This window comes from Prionailurus viverrinus, chromosome D3 (assembly GCF_022837055.1).
Source record: "Prionailurus viverrinus isolate Anna chromosome D3, UM_Priviv_1.0, whole genome shotgun sequence".
Classification (NCBI taxonomy): Eukaryota; Metazoa; Chordata; class Mammalia; order Carnivora; family Felidae; genus Prionailurus; species Prionailurus viverrinus.
Window position 1 is genome coordinate 55,607,952 of NC_062572.1, and position 22,581 is coordinate 55,630,532.

A 22,581-nucleotide genomic window follows, 5' to 3' on the forward strand; every position below is an offset into this window, starting at 1 on the left:
CATTGTCTCGGCAACCAAAGAGTTTCCCCACGTTTCCCTAAAATAGTTATTGTGTAAACAGAGTTTGAATAAAAATGTCTTATGTACCTCTAAGAAAATTTAAATAAATAAATAAAGTACGTAACAGTTTTTTGAATACAATTTTTGCTTCACCAAGTCCAAACTATCGGTTGAGAAATACAATGCCTAAGTAAATATAAAGTCAAAATCATCACACGAAGAAGAAAACAAACAACAAAGTCAACCACAGATATATTCTCCTGTCGTACCCAACACCAGGAGTTTTAATAATAGACATATGTGTCATACCAGCTTATCTTGAGAGTTTTCCACTGTACATCAGCATGCATTTTCTTTGGATTCTCATCAGCTGCAACACCCAATTCCTGCAGAAGGTGGGCCCTGGGGGTGATGCAGGAGCCCTAAGAAACACTACTAAAGATGCTTCAAAGGCTCATAACTCAATAAGAAGGAGACAACCCAGCTAAAAAATGGCCAAAGGTTTGAATAGACATTTTTCAAAACAAAAGGAACACATGGCCAATACACATGTGAAAAGAGGCTCAACATTGTTAGCCATTAGGGAGATGCAGACCACAGTGAGCTAGAACTTCACAGCCACAAGGACGGCTATGGTCAAGAAGATGACAACAAGCATTGGTGAGGATGTAGAGAAATTGGAACCTTTACACCCCGTTGGTGAGAATGCAAAGTGGCACGGCTGCTTTGGAAAACAACCTGACAGCTCCCCAAAAGGTGAAACATTTGTTCCTTGTTTTCTAAATACCATATGAGCACTTCCACTCCCCAGTATACATATATATATACATCCACAAGAAATGGAAACATAGGTCCATACACAAACTTGTACATAAATTGCCCATAGCAGCATCATTTATAACAGCAAAAAGTGGAAACAACTCAAATGCCCACCAACTGACGGGTGAATAAAATGTGTTATAACCATACAATGAAATACTATTCAGCCATAAAAAGGAATGGAGTACTATTACGTGCTTCAATGTGGATGAACTTTGAAAACATTTTGTTACATGAAAGAAGCTGGTCGAAAAGACCACGTATTGTGTGATTCCGCTTATCGGAAGTGTCCAGAAAAGCAACACTATGGATCTCCGGAGCCAAGAAAGTGGATTGATGGTTGTCTAGGGCTGAGGGGAGCAGGAGAGAGATGGGGGCTGATTGCTAACAGATATAGGGTCTTTTGGAGGGGGGTGATAAATGTTCTAAAATTAATTATGGTGATGGCCGCACAACTCCAAAACTACTGGGTTTTACACTTTAAATGAACGAATTGTATGCTATGTAAATTACATCTCAAGAAAGCCATTCGACATGAATCCACCATGTTTTTCTAATGTCTCCAATTGCTGACATGGATGGATGAGGAGGACAGAACAGACTCCAAGCCTGGCCTAAGCTCTGTAGTTCACTCGAAGGTGGATAAAACGGACACTTTTAGCAGAAACCTTATCACTATCAGAGCAACACTTGGGATTCATGCCATGAGAATCCAGCTCTAGAAAGAACGTATCGTATGGTATTAGGAGTCCTAACAAGTAAACAGAAGAGCAAATTAGATATAAATAGAACTACTCTTGTGAAAATAAAATCTATCAATTATTAAGTGTTCATAGCCAGGCACTATGTTTAGTGTTGTACCTACATTCTTCCAACATTCAGAATTGCCCAGATGAAGTGGGTATTAGTATATAAACTTTATAGGTAAGCAATCTGAAAACAAGTAAATTACCTAAAGAAAGCCAGCTTATAAGTGGTCCAGGTAGGATCTGACCCATGTCTGTGTGACTTTTGGGTCTTAATTACTATGCCATAGAACTGTTTAAGATATTTTCATTATAACATAACCATTTCATTGGTACCTCCTCTTATGCCATACTCTCTCCCTTATTCATATATGTGTATTTCCTAGCTTTACTTTGTAGTCCCTACCTACAAATGTCATTTTGGATGAACACTCGGGAAAACCTTCAAATAGGGAGATTACAGGGATTGCCACTGACAGTCGTGGTGTAGTTGTCATAGTTACCAACCCACCCAATTGGTCTTTGCTATGAGGCACACACTTCTGCCTCTATATAATACACCAATATTGGCTGGGTTCCATCACGGTATCACTGAACCCTGTTAATGCATACGAAGTAGAAAGTGCTGAGGTTCTAGTGTGCATAGTAAAGCATTAAAGTTTTTCCTTCAAAGTTTCCCTCTCAGACTCACAGGTATTACATTCTCTCTTCTAACCCCTTCCATTTGCCCAGGACGTTCTGGTGTGGTTGGTCTTGAGGGGTGCTGAAAATCAGGGCCACACAGCGGTCTGCTGCTTTGTTCTAAGCGGGATTTACAAACACGGTTATTTTCTTTTGGTGAAAAACTGATTCTCCCAACCCAGTAATTCCTCACTCAGAGCCAGAATGTGAGTTGTTGACTGAGCTGCATCCACTCCCACATACAAAATAGACCTTCCGCTGCTAAAAACACATGTCGAAAATCTCTGTATAGAAAAACTTAAAGCTGGCAGCCGGCAATACGCACTCTGGCTGTGGATATGCACACAGACACGTACACACATCCATCTATCCGCATTTTTCCACAATGCCTTTACATTTGCAAGGACTCTTTCTTCTCTAATATTGGTGCTGTCTCTCTTCCTCCTCCTCTCCATTTCACCGGCCTCGCCTGTCTTCAGAGGCACCTGAAGGCACATAAGGCAGGGAAGTGAAACCGACTGTAATTCTTCAGTTCACTTCTCTGCAGCCTCCAGTGAGCCAGTCTCCATACGGTGGCCCAGCTGAGCTCTGAGGAAGTTCAGAGTCCCTGCACAGGTGCAATTTACCAACCGCTCACAGGCGCGCTGGGAGCCAAGGACCTGACATATGCATGTGAGGGGCTCAGGGACAGCAGAAAACGAAGCCTCCAAGCTTGACTTTATGAGATTAAAAAGAAAACGGACACTCCTCTATGAATGGAAGAAACCGAAGGCTTTTATACGTAAAAAGGCCATCATTTTCCCTTTGAAGAATTATATATAAATGACTGAGAGTAATCAGAAAGTCTAATCTTCCCACTTTCTTCTGATGCCCTTGTGTTCACCTTCGGGTTCCCTCTACTTCATTCTTCTGGTCTTAAGAGTCTCTGACTAATTCTGTGCTCCAGTGAAATCACAGATATGTTCAAGAGGTTTCTTGACAGGCAAAAATGTATTCGAGTAAATTTTGCTTAATGTATCTTTTAAAATTAGTAAGTTAATTTTAAAGAGCATTTTCTGTTTATATAACACACGTATGTGTGTTATATGTATACACATATACACATATGTATTTATACACACACATATCTATATCTATATATCTATGTTTTTGTTTGTTTGTTTGTTTGTTTGTTTGTTTTCCTTCATTGTCTCAGCCTATCTTCACCAAAACCCTGGCAGGTAGAACTATAATTATTAACCCATTTTACTGATGTGGGGTTCAGCTAAAGTGGAGCTAGGACACATATTTAGGTTTATGACTTCAAAGGCAGTGTTTCTACCATATTATTGCTTATTGTCTCAGTTCAAATTAACAACAACAAAAAAAAAAAAAATGCTGATTTTTTCCACTGTGGAATTCAGCCATGTACTTGATAATCCTTGACAGGTCCTTCCTCTATGATTTGGACAATACTTCCCACATAACCCCTAGCCACACACACTTTCTTTCTGGCTCTGGAAGGTACCAAACTTTTCTCTGCCTGGTGCTCACGTGTGTTCTCTTCTCCCAGCACGTTCTTTCCCTGGGAGGCACACCTTGCCTTCCTCCAGACCCATCACTCTGGATATCTTATCTTTCAAGGCTCATCTTAAACTTCTTTGTAGAGAAAGTCTTCTGTGGCCACCCCGATGAGGTTATAGCACTTGGTTATGTTGTCCCACTACATGGCAGTTGGCTACTCTATAGCATGTATTACCGGTATGACTGATTTATGTAATTCTTTATTCATTTTCCTTACACTGTAAACTACACAGAGTCAGCAATATGCCAATACCTACTTGGGGGATAGTCCACATCAGAACTTCTTGTTGGTGGTTTATTGCAACGCATGATCCCAAGTTCCCACTGTTGGGGTCAGTTGGTCATAGGCATGGGTTTAGAAAAGCTGCCCAAGGTTGTGAAGGTCCCCTCGCTTCTCAGGTCTCCTGCCAGTTCCAATTATACTGAATTATCAAGATGATTTTCCAAAGAATGCGCTATATTTTCATCTCCTCCTTTGGCATAACAGACTGTCCCCTTTGAACTCTGACACTTCTGAAAGTACTGCATTAACTAGCACAAGAACACAGAGGTTTTTGTTTTTAAGTAGGCTCCACGCCCAATGTGGGGCTTGAACTCATGACCCTGAGATCAAGAGTTGGATGCTCTACCAACTGAACCACTCATGCACCCAAAGAACACAGAGTTTTTAATAAAATGTCTTGATTAACTCAGATTACAAATATATGATTACTGAACTGAACTGAATCATAAGAGTGAAATACCACGATTGACCTTTTTTTCTTGGGGAAACATTCTTTTTTTGTTTCTTTTAAGGACTGACTTTTTTCTTTTCAATGGAACACCATCTATAACCTTGTAAACTATATAAGTTGGGTATGTAGTGACTTAAATGCTTCTAAATTTGTACTTCTTTGTCCAAAAAATATTGAACACTTACTTACTCTCCAAGCTCTAGAATTTCCTTGCCCATCTTTCTATACTGCTAGTCCTCTTTTTCTTTCTTTTTCAGATGCTTTATCTTTTAATAATTTCTTTGATTTCCTATATTGCCTTATATTTTCCTGACTGCTTCTTTTTCTTCTTTTTCACTTCCCTAGGATTTATTTTCTCTCTTTGCATCATAAGTATTCACTACTTTCATTTTCCCACTATTGTAGGCTTTCTATGCTACCTTTCCGCCTTAATTCTGATGTTGCAAATAGTCCTAACCCTATTTTCATTAATATTGTTTGTGACTAGATAGACTGTTTTAATATTCACAGTGAAACAGACATATTCACTGGTTCATCTGTGTTACAACTGAGAGTCCTTCTTCTGGTTAAACTCATTCTCCTGCCTATATCATAATAGTGTTTCTTTTTTTAAAGAAATCATCATTAGTAATTCATGCATCATGAATTATCTTGGAAGTTAATGGAAAGGACATAACAATGAATATATTTTCTGAAATTCTAAGTGAATGACAGAAGGTATAAACATTTATGGCATAACAATTGTTAAAATGGTTTTCTTGAAACAAAATATAAACAGAATAAATTTCCAATTAGAGTAATCTTATTTTATGTTATTAGAATATACAGGCTTTTTTTTTTTTTTTTATAATTCTGGCTTCTACCTGTTGTATTCATCACCTATAAGTATCACCAGTGTGAATAGCTCTCTATTGTCCTCACAAAAACAAAGCGATACCACTCTAGTACTCAGTGCACAGAAACCTAGAGGAAAAAACCTCTTGGTTCTAATTCAAGCACCTAGGCTTTGTTTTAGTTTGTTCCATTTTCACAGTTATTTTTCATAGTTAAATTTAAAGTTCTTATATTTATTGATTTATTTAAAATATATTGGCTCATTGTATTTTTAGTACGTTCGTTTCATAGTGATAAATCCCAGCAACCCCATTACATAGCTTTTTAATCTCAGAACTGATAATTAGGTATGGTAGACCAATGGTAAAGGATTTCGGCTTTCCAATATATTCCTCTCACTCCTTTTCATTGTTTGGGTGGGTTGAAGAAGCATTAGGAAGTTGTAACTTTTAATCTCTTCTGTGGTGTGATAAAACAAAGATATGGAAGGCTTGGATTAGAGTTTGCTTTCTGTCCAAGCCATATTTATAATATACACTCATAGCAAGGGAGTATTCTTCAGATGATGATGACCGACTTCCAACTCAACCTTATCTAGATAATTAGACAAAATTATCTAGCCTCAATTCTGAGCCTCAATTTTCTAATAGCTAAAAAGACGAAAAGAATGTTACAAGGACTAGAAAGAATGTAAGTAATATGTCAAACTCATGGTAGGTACTCAATAATGATAGCTACTATCACTGTTGGTAAACAGCAGTGTGTGTGTGTGTGTGTGTGTGTGTGTGTGTGTCTAACAATCTTCAAAACAACCTTCATTTTTAGTTCAGCATCGGCTTTGTCAATTCACACTTAACTGAACCAAATCCTAAGTGTTCACTTCAATTATATTTAAGGCCAATATCAATTCCAATTGAACTCACATTTCTAGATCAAGGTCAGGCGCTTGATCTACTGAGGGAGACAGACACATGAACCAAACCTACAAACCTACAACAGTGCTTCTTCAGAGGTTAGTCATTTTCGAGAAGGCAGGGAGGATCTATAGGCATACTCAATCCAGTAAATTCACTCCAAAGTCAGGAGTCTTGACACCACTTACCATTTGATCAAAGCAGCTGGAGATCTGGGATGGCACTTAGAGAAACAATTGTTCATGTACTCATTTATGTGCCTTGATTAGCCTGCTGGATATGTGCACGTCAATCTGAGCAATGTGTTAAATGTATCTTATTTCCTACTGGAAATCATTTAAATATCATATAAATGATATTTAAACCTCTTCTGAATAATGACTAACTATGTTAGTTGGTTCTACATATAATATGCTTGATAAAAATGAGCAGCTCGTTCACTTTTTAAATTAATTACTATTTACTTTCTTAAGATTGCTACTTAAATTCTTAAGTTTTATTATGGAAAATTGAAACTAATTTGGCATTGGTAGAATTATTGAGACTTGTATTCTTTCCAAGCAGAGAAAGAAAGATCAGTTGGATTCTTTCCATTAGAAGAAGGACAAAATTTTGTGTCCATTTTGGTCACTGATGTATCCCAGGTGCCTAAGACAGAGGTTTCTAACTATGACTCACAGAGCAAATCCAGCCTGCCTCCTGTTTCTAAATAGCCTCCCCTCCACTCCCCCTGCCCGCCAAATGGTTTTTACATTTTTAAATGGTGGGGAAAATATTTTAAAAAGAAGAATATTTCTTAAGATGTGAAAATGATATGAAATTTCAGTGCCCACAAGTGACATTCTAATGTAACACAGCAATGCCCATTTATTTACATATTGTCGTTGGCTGTTTTGTGCTACAAGGGAAGAGTGGAGGAGCTTCAACAAAGATCGTGTGACTTCCAAAGCCAAAAATAATTACTGTTTGGTCTTTTACAGAAAAAAAAAATTCTGACCCCAGAACTAGAACAGCATCTTTCCTTAATTTTTTAAAAAGTGAGATATATTAATACTTAACCCTCACATGTTTCTTTCCACAAGGAAAGTCTTGAGTCTATGTATAACTCTAAGAATGATCACTAGATCATATCCTCGCATGGAGAGGCTCATAGCAAGAAGCAGAACACTGTGGATGAGAACAGTGCCATAGTACCAGGGCTCAGACTTTGGCTCCATCACTTACCAGCTGTGCAAGCCTGGACAAAATGCTTAACTTCCCTGTGTCTCAGTTTATCCATCTATAGAGTGAGGTTAATTATGGTACCCATCCCTTAGGGCTGTTTTGAGCATTAAATAAGTTCATGTTTGTAAAATGCTTAGAACGTCCTCGGGTATGAAGTGGCTGTTGTAAATAAAGGAACTTTTTTTTTTCTTACTGTATTTTTAAGTTAAGAAAATAGAGATACTTAGAAATTATCTAAGGTAATGAGTGAACCTCCACATGTTCATAAATATGGAATAAATACAAGTATGAATTAAAATTTAAACATGTCCACTTTTTGTCAGTAAATCCTCTAAGCCAATACAACACATTAATATCTACTCTAATTGCCTTTTGATTGTAGGATATAACTATTTGGCTCCCATACCTGTGGTATAATTTTGTAATCAATGGTCCTGTTTCACATAATAAACAAATTGTGTTCTGAATGGTTGAGTAACTTCTGATACAAAAATCTAACTACCTAACAACTTCTAATTCGAGGGCATCAAATTGATATAAAAGGAAGTAACAATTTAGAGAATACATGGATAAAAGATTAGTTTGCTTTGCTCAGGTTGTTTTTCAGGCCTTATGAGGAGACCCAATCGAAAATATTGTCCTACATTTAAAGAGACACTTTTTAAGCACCAAAGCCAGGAATCAAAACTGTGTATTAGGAAAGCTAATGGCTTTTTAATCGTTACAAGTCATTTTAGCCAATAGATAATTGTCCTTCTGATGTTTAAATAGTTTTTCAAATTAATTTATGTGAAATCTTTAAATAGACTTTTTTAGAGAGTGAAATCTTTATAAGGTAGGCTTCTGTCTTCTATAAAATATAATCTCTGAAAAAGTACACTTCAGTACAGGACTGTAAAAGGGACTGTAATAGCTGATGGTTAAATGTTTTACAAAATATGGTTATTTTCACTAATGCTTTTCTATGACAGGTGTTTTCCTGTAGGTTCAATAGGTTTTTGTTACGTGCGTTAGTAATGTAGATTGAGGAACACATTGGTGAAGTGCGACACTGAAGCTTTCTTATTTTATAATCTTAATTCTTTCAACTTTCAATGAGCATTTACTTATACATTGTGTGAGATGCAATGAAAATGTGAACAGGAAGGTAATGAATGCAGTCCAAATGGACTTATTTGAACAACTACTAAATTATGCATTCAATTTTTAAAAATACAAGGAAAAAAGAAACTTTGGGGATTACTTAAGCTAAACTTAGACTATATGTCTTCTGATATTTACTTTTTAATGCCTTAAACATTGCATATTATGTCACTTATTAAATTAAATTTTCATGCTTTAGAAGCTTTCAATAATGACTTTCCCAGAAACTTTTTCAAGAACTTATTTCTTAAGTTTTATATTTCTTGAAAAAAAAAAAACCAAAAAAATAAGAAATAAGACTTCAAATGTCTTAAGTTTTGTCTACCCAAGTCCTTTTCTCTTAAATTAGTTATGCATATATTTGCATATCAGATAATAAGTCTCTTATTTTTAATTTATCATTCTTAATGCTTAATTTGCTAAGATAAAATACAAATTTGAGCATAAATGGCATATTTGGAAAGACTAAGCAACTAAAACAAAGATTAAAAATTAATTTGGGTATTTATAAGGTCTGTAGGCTTGGGTTGCTTTATTTTTCTAGATGTAATAAAAATTCAAAATTACTTAATAATCTTTAAAAATATTAAAAATATTGTTATTACACAAATAGCCTTATTTCTATAGGGAAAACGTATTCTTAAACAAGTAAATTCTTTGTGAAGTCATTCTATTTCCTTATATTTTGTACTTTTTCTAACAGAGGAGCCAATTTTAATTTTTCAACTCCTTGCCTAAATTTGAGGATTTCTTTCATATTTAGACCTTAAAAAATTTAGGTGGATAAAAAGTAATAAATATTGTGCATCTCTAGTCAATTGTTTTCAATAAGAGTGATGCGTTTGCAAAAGCAATTGTTCAACACATTTATCCTTCTGTTAAACTACATGTAAGTCTAAGAGAACATTTTTATATTATGCTGACGCTATAATAAATGGGCCAATGTGATACTATTGGTCGCAACTTATAGCATCTTTGTCTACATTAAAGTTAAGATCCTGATGGGTAGCCTTACATTCTTTCTGCGCATTAAAATGAGAATAATGTAATTAATCCTGAAAAATTAAAATGCCACAGTTATCAATAATGGAACAAAATCGAACTTGTATTACTTTGAGATCATCAATAGGCTCACATGAACTGTTTTCTTCTCTGTGTCTTCTGCTTTTAAGGAAAAATACAGTTTTTCTTCCTACCGCAGAAGTATCAGATTCTTGCAGCATCCATGACACTTGTAAGCATTTAGTGGTCAGACGCCACTACATATCCTTCAAATGATATGGCCCAGTGAAGCTGGAAGGTGTCATCACGGAGCCAGGAAGCCTGCTATCTTAGCCATCCGCCAGGGCAGAGCCAGCAGGCCCCAGCTGGTTACTGAAGCCAGGCTAAGGTGGAAAATGGATTTTGCATTTTGACAGTCAACTGTCCTAACACTGGACCCTGGAAAATACTTATTAGACAGAAGTGCATCAAGGGCTTGAGAAATTCTTTATGAGATCAGATCTGTAATGCTCCTATCCTCCAATCATTCTTAAAACAAGTTAAGCCTTGATCTTATTATCCCTCTGGATTTCTGAACTTATGCTAGATTTTACATGCTTTTAAAAATATGAACAAATACATGTTCAGGACTATAGCTGTGTTGTCTGTGAATTCTTTGAATATGTATAATATATGCTAAATTAAGTATTCTTGTAGGTCATTTAGAAGTGATAAAAGTTAAGATTACAGAATATTAACCAGCAGTGCCCATTGGTGTGGTGACATCTGCCCATCACATTAAGTTTTGATCTTTAGACGAATGAAGAACTCTTACAAAATAAAAATACATTTCATGTTCTTGTCCATACTTAGACTCCTGTGCTCACTATTCAAGTACCCAAGGGTTTGGGTTCTTGCTTGTGTTATTGTCCTACTGTCATTTCTTGACACATTTCATTAACTCATCTCTCACAAATATTAGAAAATCAACTTAGAAGGTTTGTAAGTCCAAGGTTTCCCATACCCCTGTGGGCCTCACCTGAACCCCAGTGCTGTCTAAACTGTCTTCCTTCTCTTTAAATGTTTCTAGACGTTTTAGAAACATCCTGACTAAAAATAAATATTTAATTCCATAAAACTGCACATAGTGACCCCCCCCCTTTAGATATCCTTCGGAATGGGAAAATGCCATAATGCATTTTTAAACCATGTAACGCTTTGCTGGATTAGGCTGGGGTAGCCTGACCTCTGAAATCATGATGTTTTATCATGAGAAACTGAGACGATACTGCTTCTCTTTTCTAAAAAGAGAAAGAAACCCTCTGCTAGGGCTCACTAAAAGGGGTTTTAAAATTGGAGCCAACGAAACACGACTGTCAATGCCTACAGTTAAAACAAACCAACAAACAACTCAGCAACATTTTAAGCAGGCGTCATTTCTCTCTCCCCTTTGATGTGAAACCCTGTTTACAGCACACACAGACACATTGCAAAGAGCAACAACAAGTCCCCAACTTCTTTGTGACTTCAGAGCAGGCACGAGGACCTAACTGGAGCCAGATGACAGCCCTCCTCCCAGTTTTCAGCTGTTTCCCCTTAGAGATGGGAGCTACAAGGCATGATTCACTCTGACACCCTGCAACCTCTTGCTTTGCTCTCCTTTAAAAGTGAAAAGGAAGGGCTTTCCACAAGATAGAAAAGTTTGCCTGGATAGGTGATGCCAGAATTTCCAATAGTGACCCTAATAGACAAAACCCTTGGGAGCTCTAACTTCCAAAGGGAGCAGACCTCAGTCACTAAACAACAACAACAACAACAACAGCAGCAGCAAACCTTGAGTGTCTGACAGAAAGAATGAAAGCTCTCCTCATGGAGCATCCCCAGGGTGCTCGTGCTCACCCAAGGCAGGGAAGAGGCGGAGTGGGCTGGGGACTTGTCATTGCAGGATCCTTTTCCTTAAGCAAGCTCATTTTGAGATTTGGAGGGAGGATTGGTTAGAGAGGGTTGCAAAGCTGCACTTCTAACTGCCCCGGCCTGTGGCCCCACCTGCCTGTCAATTTCAGTCCACAAGTCCCGCATTTCTTGCTCTGGGGATGTTGAGAGAACACAGGCTTTCTAGCGCCCAGGGATGCTCTCAGGCCAGTTCCCTGCTGACCTTTAATGGACTCAGAAATCAACTTTCCCCACAGTCTAAATTGTTTGTTTGCGTTTGTTTTCAGCTTGCCGGAGCCTCCCACACAGCCCACCCCTCTCCCCCTCCCCTCTGCCCCCTCCCCTCCCTCCGGCCTTTCGTGCTCACCACCCCCCCCCCCCCGCCCCCCGTCCTCCTCTTTGTTGTCTCCTACCTGCTGGCCAGGCTCTGCCTGCAGTGCTGCCTGAAGGGCATCAGGTGGTAGTTCATGGCGTCCAGCAGCAGCTTCTGGCAGACCGGGTCGGTGCGCATGAAATCCACTGACTGGACCCGCTCCACCAGCTCCGGGGCCGGGATGAGCGCGAAGCGGAGGCGCTTCATGAGGTCGGGCGCGTACTGCATGCGGGTCTCGCGGTCGTGCTCCAGCCACAGCACGGACATCTGGAAGAGCGCCAGCTCCGACTCCACGGGGGGCGGCAGCGAGTCCAGCAGGGCGCGCATCTCCTCGAAGTTGAGCAGCAGCACATCCTCCACCAGGTACTTGTTGGCCAGCTTCTTGGTCTCCTCCAGGCCGTGCAGCGCGGCGATCTTGCACACCTGCTTGTAGTTCTGCACCGAGATCTGGTCGTTGAGGAACTGCACGCAGAGCTTGGTGACCTGGGGGATGTGCAAGATCTTGCTGACCGACAGCACCTCCTCCACCGTGTCCAGGGAGAGGGTCACGTTGGCCGTGTAGAGGTACTCGAGCACCAGGCGCAGCCCGATGGACGAGCAGCCCTGCAGCACCAGGTTGTTGATGGCCCGGGGACTGGTCAGCAGCTTGTCGTCGGGGGAGGAGGAAGGAGTCCCGGGCTCCTCCTGCGGCGGCGGCGGCTGCTGCTGTGGCGGCTGCTGCTGCGGCTGCTGCTGCTGCTGGTCCTTGGGGGCCCCCAGGCCGTCCTGGCCGCCGACCCCTCCCCCGAGAGGGGGGTGGCTGGAGAAGAGCGATCGGAAGTACTGCGAGCAGGAGGCCAGCACGGCCTTGTGGCAGTGGAACTGCTGGCCCTGGGCCGTCAGGGTCACGTCGCAAAACAGCTGCTTCCTCCACAGCAGGTTGAGGCCGTGCAGCAGGTTGTCGCTGTGGCTGGGGTCGAAGGTGGAGGTCCTGTCCCCGGATCTGGACATGGCGAGCTGACTCGGCGCACCTGGCTTTAAACCCTCCTCCAACCTGGCACACAGGGGTGGGGGATGGGAGGGAGGGGAGAAGGGTAGTGGAGGGGGTGGGGTGTGGTCAGGGTGGGGAAGGGTGTGGAGGGGAGGGGAGGGTGAAGAACAACAATCAGTGCTCAGCTCGGCTCCCGCCCGGCGCGCCCCAGGACCCAGACCCTAGGAGTAAGGTCGGAAGGCAAGGAATCCGTGAGCGCCACCAAATGGGCCCTGTCTGGGGTCGGGGCGAGGGTTCAGCTCCCTGCTACTCCTCTCGCCACCGCCCACACACTTCGTCCCTCACTTTCCTAAAACCACCCCGGCTCGGCTCTTGGCAGCGACAGCGGTGACAGCAGCGACGGCAAAGTGGCGGCGGAGGCCGAGACACCTCGTGGGCTTGTGTCCATGCCGGGCCTGAGGAAGGGAGAGGCCGGGGAGTGGGGACCCGGGGGTTCCCCGAGAGCGCAGAGGCGACCGTCGGCGGAGGTTCCAGGTCAACTTGTGCCTGCAGCTTTGCTCTTCGCAGTTGGTCCAGTTTGGGGGGGGGGGGGAGCGAAGGGGACCCGACAAGCGTGCGGGTGGGCGATTCTCAGCCCTCCGAAAGCTGGGAACCCCCTCGATTATCCGTGCTGCCCCGAGAAACTCCTAGGCTAACAGTGTGAGGTAGCAGATAAAGCCCTTTCTTCTCCCGGGAAAGTGCAGCGGAGCGCGGTGAGGACCAGCTCAGTGGACTCGGCAGAGGCGGGAGCTGTCCTTATCAATTCTAGCTCATTTCCCTCACCCCGGCCCTGCCTGCTTCCCTGCTTCGCAAACTGTTGGCTTCCCCGTCACCGCTCAGTTTTGCTCATTTTCCAGAGACGCCTTCAGACCTGGCAGGAGAATCCTTTCAGCCCCCCACCCCCGGCCTCCTCTCTCCCGCCCCCCCCCCCCCCCCCCCGCATCTCAAAGCGCGGAAGTTCAGACGTGTATCTCCCCTTCCCTCGCGGGGCGGCAGCGGGGAAGGCGAGGAGGGAGCCGGAGGGGCCACTGGGGCGGCTTTAGAGCCGGAGCCCGGAGGCCCGGAGGGATTCACGTGAAAGGCTGCGTCTCCCAGGGCAGCAGGAACACAGGCTTTAACTCCAGCAACTGTGAGAAGTTCAAGTTAACTGGCAGGTGTTGGGGGAGGGGGTGGGGGCTGGCCAACGTTGGGGGTGGGGTGGGGTGGGGTGGGGTGGGAGGTGGAGGTTCCGTGCGGGGTCTCCGCATCCCACCCCGCGTCGCCGCGCGAAGCCGCAGCTTCCTTCCGAGCCCCTCCGTACAAGCCCCAGCGGCCCCCCACTCGGGCACCCCCACTCTCCTGGCCCTGGAACTACTTCTGTAAAAAAAAGTCTGAGCCGCCCGCATCCAGGCGGAGGACGGCAGACAGGGGGAGGCGAGGCGAAATCGATCCGCCGGGTCCTTAACCTGTAATTGCACCTTCCAGGGCCGAGCAGAAAGGGACCCTCTGCCCACATCCCGCCCGCGCGCCCGCCCGCACGCCCGGGAGAGCCGCCGCCGCCGCCGCCGCCGCCGCCGCCGCCCGGCTCCGAGGGATCCCGCCGGACCTGCCCCTTCCACTGCGGCTCACTCTCTGCCCTGCCTGGCGCCAGTCCTGGATCGCCGGCTTCCTATTTATACCACACTGGGCTCCTCTCGACTCACTTTACCATCCCGTTCCAGGTGGACCCTAACCTCCCTCGAGCTCCCTCCCCCGGCAGGACCCCCTCCCCCAACGGCCCCCCAAAGCTCGGGCTTTCCTGAAACATCTCCCAGAGTCTCTCCCTTTAACTGGACCCGGTCATACCTCTCTCTCGCTCTCCCCGCTTCGTTGTCTCGCTCCCCACCCCCCACCCCCCGCCCCATTTTCCTGTTCCCCTTCCTTCTTGCTCTCCTCCTTTGCCTTTCCCCCTCATCTGCTTATTTCTTGCCATAGGAGTTTTATTCTTTATGAGCGTTTGCCACACAACCCCCCCCACCCCCACCCCGAAACACTCCCTCCCAGTCCCTTCCCCCGCCAACAACCCAAAAGACAGAACAAAATACACACAAGGCAGACACAAGGCCAGAAACTTACCTGCTTTCAACCAGCTGCAAAGTCAAGGCTCACTTAAGCTCCCCCCCAAAAATCAATTGTCCTTCCTTTTTAAAGGTTTGCTCTCTCCTTGGGAGGGGGAAAACACCTTCTGGATCCCAACTCCAGGCAATCACTCTTTACAATTTATTTTGTCGTACATCATTTGATCACCATGAATTAGCAACAGCAAGAAAATGTAGGAGAGGGAGAAAAGAGAGAAAGAGAGAGGGAGAGAGAGGGAGAGAGAGGGAGAGAGAGAGAGGGAGCAGAGCTTTCTGCAAGAGAAGAAGAAGAAAAAATGTACGTGTGACAAATTATGCTACCAAGAAACAACACATCATTATCCTTGGGCCTGGGGCTCAGTGAGTCGTAACGAGAGTAATAGGAAATCCACGGTTGGGGAGAGAAACGGTCGTGCTTGGCCAGTAGAGAGAGACCATACAGGGGGATGGATGCTGGAGAGACTCGCAAAATTATGGCTCAAGGCTATTGTAAAAATTGTCGAGCGTAAATGACTGCGATTTCAAACATCTTTGGAAGAAAGAAGGGGAAAAAGCGAGCCCCCCCTTCCTCCCTCTCCCTCTCTCTCCCTCTCTCTTCTCTCTCTCTATAAAGAACCGTCAAGTTTTAGTGCGCATTGCTAATTAGTCAATTTCTCTCTGCCTTCACAGGCTGGCGACTTCGCTGCTGAGCTGAAACTGCTAATTTCTGTGACCAGCTTTTTTCTTAGCTGTGATCTGGATGAATGAGTAGCTGTCTCACAGAGATGACAAAAATAAACTCTAATCCCCCCCAAAATTTCCACTACATCTTTCTCATGCATAGATTTATGATCTTCAAGCGCTCTGTGCAATATGCAAACTTTTTTTTGTGTCTGTATATATGCTGTTGTTTCCAGATTTCACTACATTGGTATGCTGCTCCCCCACCCCCACCCCCACCCCATGAAATGCAGAAACCGTCTGATCTCAAAGTATGCCAGGATGCCACTTTCTAGTGTCTTGATATTTGGGGTTTGTGTCTGATTTGAAAGACACTGGCCCTCGCCTAAGAGGTGAGTGGCTGAGTGTACAAACTGGGGTGGGGGGCGTGGGGTGGGAAATTAGAACTAGTAGGACGGAATAGAGGACAGCCCTTCTCTTTACGTGTGTTTCCCTGTACTATTCAAGCTTTCTGATCTTGTTGGAAAACATATTTTCTCTATTATTTTGTCTGGTTAAGCAACCATCTCGGAACTTCTGTGTCAGCTCTTCAACAGATAAGGGTTCAGAAGTCACATTTTTTTTTTTAATTGAAAGATTATCATATTGTCAGATATGTCTTTCAATTAGGAGTGTTTGATTTGCAGGAGCTAGAGAGTCAAGTGCTAGGAAGCCCAGCTGCAATTTCACAAATGTAACCTTTAAACTTTGGACCTCATCTGGTATATAAGGATGACCACATAAAGCTCACATTTTTGACCCTGCTTAGCATGCAGAATGAAGCCCGGAATGATTCTGGAATTTCAGCTGTACCAGAGATTCATGTGTATTTTGGTAGAGGACACGTTCTCTAGACTCATTTCATGATGTATTGTGCCCTTACATTTATAGCCCTGCATTTTGGTTGTCAATGGGGGTTGGGGTTGGAGGTGTCCAAGAAAGAAAGAAGGGGGGTGGGGGGAAGAAGAAGAAGAAGATGAAGAAGAAGAAGAAGAAGAAGGCATGCCCTTGAATAAAAGGAACATGAAAGAAAGCTGGATATGAGTTAAATTGAGTTTTCTTTGCCATTAAAGATATGAATATGATTCATTCTAATTCATATGTGCTCTGATTAGTAAACTTATTAAAATACACATCAGGGCACCACTGAAAGACTGTCTTTCCACCTTCCCTTTTGATTTGTGAGAGATGGAAAGAAACCTGCTTAAGTGTGGGGGGGGGGGAGAAACTGAAAATTCTTTGGTTTAGAAATAGGGAATTCCCCATTTAGAATAATAAACATTAACGTGCATGTGGGATATTTGCTCTTCAATAAATGAAGAAAGATCCAACTGAAGAATTTTACTCCTCACAAAGGCCCTTCTCCATCAAGGTCCTCGGTTGTCTGAGAGTAAGATACTTTATTCAGATCTTGTTGAGATGCTGCATTTGATATTCGTATGCATAACAAAAAGCTCAAATACATGGTAAAGTAATAGAAGAGGATTTTTTGTTTAGAGCAGGGGAAAGAAAGAGAATAGATTATCCAAATATTCTGGCCCTACTATTTGTCTTGAATTTTTCCTTTTTGAATTTCCCCTATTTACACAAGAAGATTGTGTAAATGTAATATACAGTCTTTTTGTTGATGGGGGGGGGGTCTGTGTCATTAGCAATTAAAGCTATCAAGTATGTGGAGTATCACCAAATTCTCATACATTGAAAGTATAATTTGTATAGTATGCTTTTGATGTTTATCTTGTATGAGCTTCCATTAAAGTATTTGGAACTAAATTCAAAGGTCAATAAGAGTATTGATCATTAAGCTATTGCCATCTTTCCATTTTATCAAAAAGGAAGTAAGATGTGCTTTGTAGATCTCTAAATATCTTGATTTTGAATTTATATGTATTTTTTACTGATAAGATATGTTGATCACTAGTTATGATTACAAGGATCTTTGCTGCTCCCAAACAATATGGAAGGGACGTTTCAAAATTTTTAAATATCTATAATTTTGATGCCTATTTAACAACCAGAGTGGAAGGGGAAAAGAAGAATTGGGGTTCTTGCAATTCTAAAGCAGCTGTTGAAATCAGTGGCTAGTCTGTTTTCTCCCGGGTTTTAAAGTTACACAATTTGAGAATGTTTAAAATTTCAGAGAAAAAATTACAATTGTGGCCGTTTTGTAAGCAATTAAAAATAATGTTGATAATAAAAAATCTCTTCATAATCTACATGTAAACTAGCATATCCATCATGTAAGGCTCACACCTCCAATATCTTGCACTGGCTCTGAATGAAATTGTTGCAGAACTCACAAATGATATGACACTATTTACAATAAATCCTGTTATGAAAGATTCAATTTGCAGCAATCAGATGCTAGCTACTAAGCGATTGTAAGTATTTGAATTTTATCCTACTTCGCTGTTCAACGTACAGCAATTGCATCTGTGTGTTTGATCTGTCCTGCTGAGCACTATCAGCCGTTTGCTTCTCTGCCACTATTGTTTTTAAAATGGCAGGAAGGACGTGACTAGTCAAGAGCACTCAGCAGGATGGATTTCACATGGCATAAGAGAAGCCGGAATTGTCTTATCAAAAAAAAAAAAAAAAAAAAAAATAAATATGATCATGTAGTCATGTAATTCAAGCAGTCTTCATACTTTGGCAGAATTATCAAAATTATCCATCGGTGAATCGGCATTGAAACCACGTACAGTGGAGAGATTCTGAAGCTAGTGCCACTGAGCAGTCCACTAGAGCAGCCACCAGCTCTGAGCTGTCTGGTCAGCCTTCAGGGTGGCAGGGACCCGGGCGAATCAGTGGGTCTGGTTGCTTAGGACCATCTCGCTGGACTGGATGAATTTAAGATTGTCTTCAGAACAGTTCCAAAAGTCTTTCACTGCTTCACATGAAGGGGCAGCCACACCGAAACCTTATTTTCCTCATTCTTGACTCTTCTGCTTAAGATGTATGATTATCACCAAGTTATATAAACATCACAGCCTGGCGTCTCCTGTGTTTCTTTGGCTTCGTAAATACTACTTCCTGTGGCCTGACCTTTCTGATTGCCACCATTTGTAAAATGGATGAGGGGAAAAATTTTCCATTTTTACCATAAAACTGAACAAAGAAGGACCTCCTAGATCCCCAAAGCCAGGGAGAGGCATGACCCAGACAAAAATCATAAGTTTCTATTTTACATCGTGAGTAGATATGGCCAGAAATATCACAAAACCATCAGCATCAAGAAACTTATTGAAGAACAACAACAAAAAATAATAATAAATAACTGAAGTAGAAGTAAAAGATAAGAAATGGTGCTGTTGGCTAGCATTTAGTCAAAAGCCAATGGTTTACTGTTACCCCAGGGTCAAGCCCAACTCCTCGGCCAGTGTTCCAGGTTCCTAGGCTCCTGTTCTAGCTCTTCTGGGAAGTCTGCCATTAGCTGCTTTCTGAATACATCCCGCTTTCATACCACACATTTACGTTGTCTCCCTACGGGAAGCCTTGGTTCTCTACATACAGAAATCCTACCTATTTCACAAGATTAAACTCATTCCTTTCCACACTGAAACTCTTCTTGGCAACCTTGAACAGAATGATCATAGCTAATTCTTACTGAACTCATTACTTGTTTGGTGCACACTAGCCGAAATCCTTTAGATGTTTTATTTTCTTAATCCTTTTGCTAATCCCATGACAGAGTATGGTAGATGGTAAGAATGATTCCAACTCTTCATCCTTCCTGGTATAAATACCCGATTATAAGGTGGCTTTGCTGTTCTCCCCATCAAGAGTGAAGTCTATTTCCCCACTCCTTGGATGTGAGCTGGCCTTAGGACTTGTTTGATCAATAGAATGTGCCAGAAGTGACTGTGTGTCAATTCCAAGTCTGAGCCTCAAAAGGCCTTGTATGCTTCAACTTGCCCTCTTTGAGTCCTGCCAGCTGCCATGTGAAAAGTCCACGTTAGCCTGGTGGCAGATGAGATCCCATGTGGTCCCAGATGACCTGATAACTGAACTCAGATGTATGAATGAGCCAGCCAAGATAGGGGAACCAATATAGCCCAAATTTACTGACACGCAGAACTCTTAAGGAAATAAATGGCTGCTATTTGAAGCCATTCATTTTTGGGGTGATTTGTTCCATAGTAAAGTTAGCTAATAAAGAAAGGTATCATTATTTTAATCTTACCAATGAGCAAAAGGAAGTGCAGAGAAATCAAGTAAAAATTTCAGGGCCATACAGCTTTTTAAAGGTAGAGCCAAGATCCAAATCAGTACAACCTGACTCCAGAGATTAACCATTCTGCTACACTAGCCACAAAAGAAGTGCCTGCCTTCTATGAACGTCATTCGTTTATTCACCAAGCATATGCTAAGCATTTATTATATACCAGACGATGTGCTGAACATTGAAGATACAATGAGGACTAAAACTGCATCCTTGCCCTCAAGGGGCTAACATTCTAATGGAGGAGACAGGCAGGTAAATTAGACACAGCATGTGAATAATTACAAGGTGATAATTGCTCTAATAAGGGTATGTGTAATGAACTACTGGAGCAGAAAGAACAGGCTCCTACCTTCCTTATAGAACTTATTACCTGTAATACTCTTTTGACATTTATTATTTACTGCTTTGCATTGTTAGTTGCTTGTTTAGGTAAATATATTTTAGGATGTCAACTAGATTATAAGCTTCTAGAGGAGAAAAAGCCTTGTATCTGACAAAATCTCCCATGGTCCATAGCTCTGTACCTTGTCCATAATAGTTATTCAATAAATATAGTGATGGACTATGAAAGATGAATTTTCAAATTTATCAGGGGAACAGCAGAAAGAACAAGGATGTATTTTATAATCAGGGACTGTGCTGGGCATTTAACTAAAGTGATGTTACTCAATTTCTTGATTTTACTCATCTACTGCCTAAAAATTAATAAAATCTTCATAACATTGTGAAGTAAACGTTTATTGTTCATAGCACATAGATAAGAGTCTGATAGAACCTTATGAACATTTCCTTCAAATCCTTCACTTACGGCAACCATCACCAACAAAGTGCTCTAAAAATTTGAAGAGAATAGGTACTTTTATGGAAATACTGATTAAACTAGTAAACAAAGGTAGCAGAGAGCTGTGATTCTCAGCCTGCATTCCGGAAGGAGCCCACTGACATTTGAATCCCAGCTTTGCAATACTTCCCTTCTTTGGACTTTGGATAAATAACATTTCTCTGCCCAGTCTCTGCATCTGAGAATGGGGATAATTATAGTGCTTTCTCCTAGGGTTTTATAATGCTTAAAATTTTGGAAATATTTGTAAACGTGCTTAGAACAGTACTAGATACCTAGTGAGCACCATGTCAATGCTTGCTACATAAAAAATGCACATAGCTTTCCTTTTATTTTTTTCTTTTCTGCACATTATAACTAGTCCTCAACAAATATGGGACAGAAGGAATAAAGAAATCTATATTTCTCAGGTTTGCAATAATCTATAATGCTGTTGAAGAGATAACTCGCCACTTTAACAAAAGAACCATGATTTTTTTTTTTACTTTGTTCTTTAGATATTTTGTGTTTCAGTTTGTTTTCCTATAGTTTTAAAAACCACCATTCTTTTACCTTGGGGAACATTTGGTCTTTGATGTATGTGTCTTGGGTAACTGAGATTCTAAAAATGAAGGGCATTTATTATTAATAATGGTTTAACAATAGGTTGCCAAATATATACCCGACTCTGAAAAGTGCCTTTTTGGTAATAGGCCTTCATGCCAACGACTGAGCAGAGAGAGGATGTTGTTGGGCTACAGCTTTTGTCTTTGACATTACTTGTGACCCTGGACAAATCACTTTTATTCTCCAGGTCTCAGTTTCCCCATATTTGGGGAAAAAGAGGATTTTATTCATTTAACTAGTATGAAGCTGCACTGAGACAAGATTAGAGTGAACATTTCCCAAAGATCAATTGGGAATTTTCTTCATGACTTGTAGACTAAGATGGAGGTTTAAACAATACAAGAAGAAAAAAAATTCTTCTTCCCCTGAAAACTGGTCGGAGGCTTGAAGTCAGAGTATTTACTCAGTCATCTTTGTACAAATAGTCAGATACAAACACATAAAAAATTGGAAGGATTTTGAGTGTATCAACAGAGACACTCACAAATAAATTATTTTATATGCATCAAAGTTTTTGAGGAGTTGGGTTTAAGGGAAAGTATTTGCTTTACTATGGAAATGCCATATTCTGAATGATGAGTAAAGGAAGGCCTGGAAATCATTCCCTGTTAGCAAGGCGATGCGTCTTTATCACGAAGGGTCGTCACCCAAATTTGCAAATTATCCTAACCACCTTCTCCACCCTCAAAGTTTTCTTTATTTGTGGCATTTTTTTTGTGTGCTCTTACTAATTCTTAAAAATAAAAATACGTATTGCTGTGTTGGAATATTCACCAGCTCACTGAAATTTTTTATAGTTAAATAGAAGGATGTAAGTTTGTTAGCCAAATACTTAGATGCTTTTTTTAAATTAAAAATTTTTTATTTTATTTTTGTTTTTTTGAGAGAGAGAGAGAGAGCGCGCGAGCATGAGCCGGGGAGCGGGAGCCAGAGGCGAGGCTGAATGCGAGGGACTCCATGATGGGGGGCTCGATCCCAGGACTCTGGGATCAGGACCTGAGCTGAAATCAGTAGTCGTGTGCTCAACCAACTGAGCCAACCATGCCCCCCAAATACCTATGTGCTTAATCAGTAAATATTATTGTATCATTACAAGGGCATACCATCTTGAATGAGGTCTAATTTCCTTTACAGATAACCTGTTTATATGTTTAAATATCT

At 41.7% G+C, this 22,581-nt stretch overlaps 2 protein-coding genes across 3 annotated transcripts in view; one reads left to right on the forward strand and one right to left on the reverse strand.

The window, feature by feature from the left end:
- The window catches only part of KLHL14 (kelch like family member 14), a 100,778-nt gene extending 87,801 nt beyond the window's left edge, over window positions 1-12,977 (reverse strand). Inside the window, exon 1 of the mRNA XM_047828721.1 lies at window positions 11,985-12,977. Within this exon, the coding sequence (XP_047684677.1) occupies window positions 11,985-12,934 (950 nt within the window). The 5' untranslated portion in view covers window positions 12,935-12,977. The remainder of the gene's footprint in view (window positions 1-11,984) is intronic.
- A 383-nt stretch (window positions 12,978-13,360) lies between these two features.
- Window positions 13,361-16,640, forward strand: LOC125149606 (neural Wiskott-Aldrich syndrome protein-like). Of its 2 annotated transcripts, XM_047828723.1 has the most exons (3): window positions 13,361-13,448; window positions 14,418-14,653; window positions 15,719-16,640. In XM_047828723.1, exons 1-3 carry the CDS (start codon window positions 13,361-13,363, stop codon window positions 15,794-15,796), a joined length of 402 nt encoding a protein of 133 aa, XP_047684679.1. In that variant the 3' UTR covers window positions 15,797-16,640. The 2 variants fall into 2 exon arrangements, with proteins under 2 accessions (XP_047684679.1, XP_047684678.1); XM_047828722.1 differs by having other exon boundaries at window positions 14,418-16,640.
- Window positions 16,641-22,581: the final 5,941 nt, after the last annotated feature.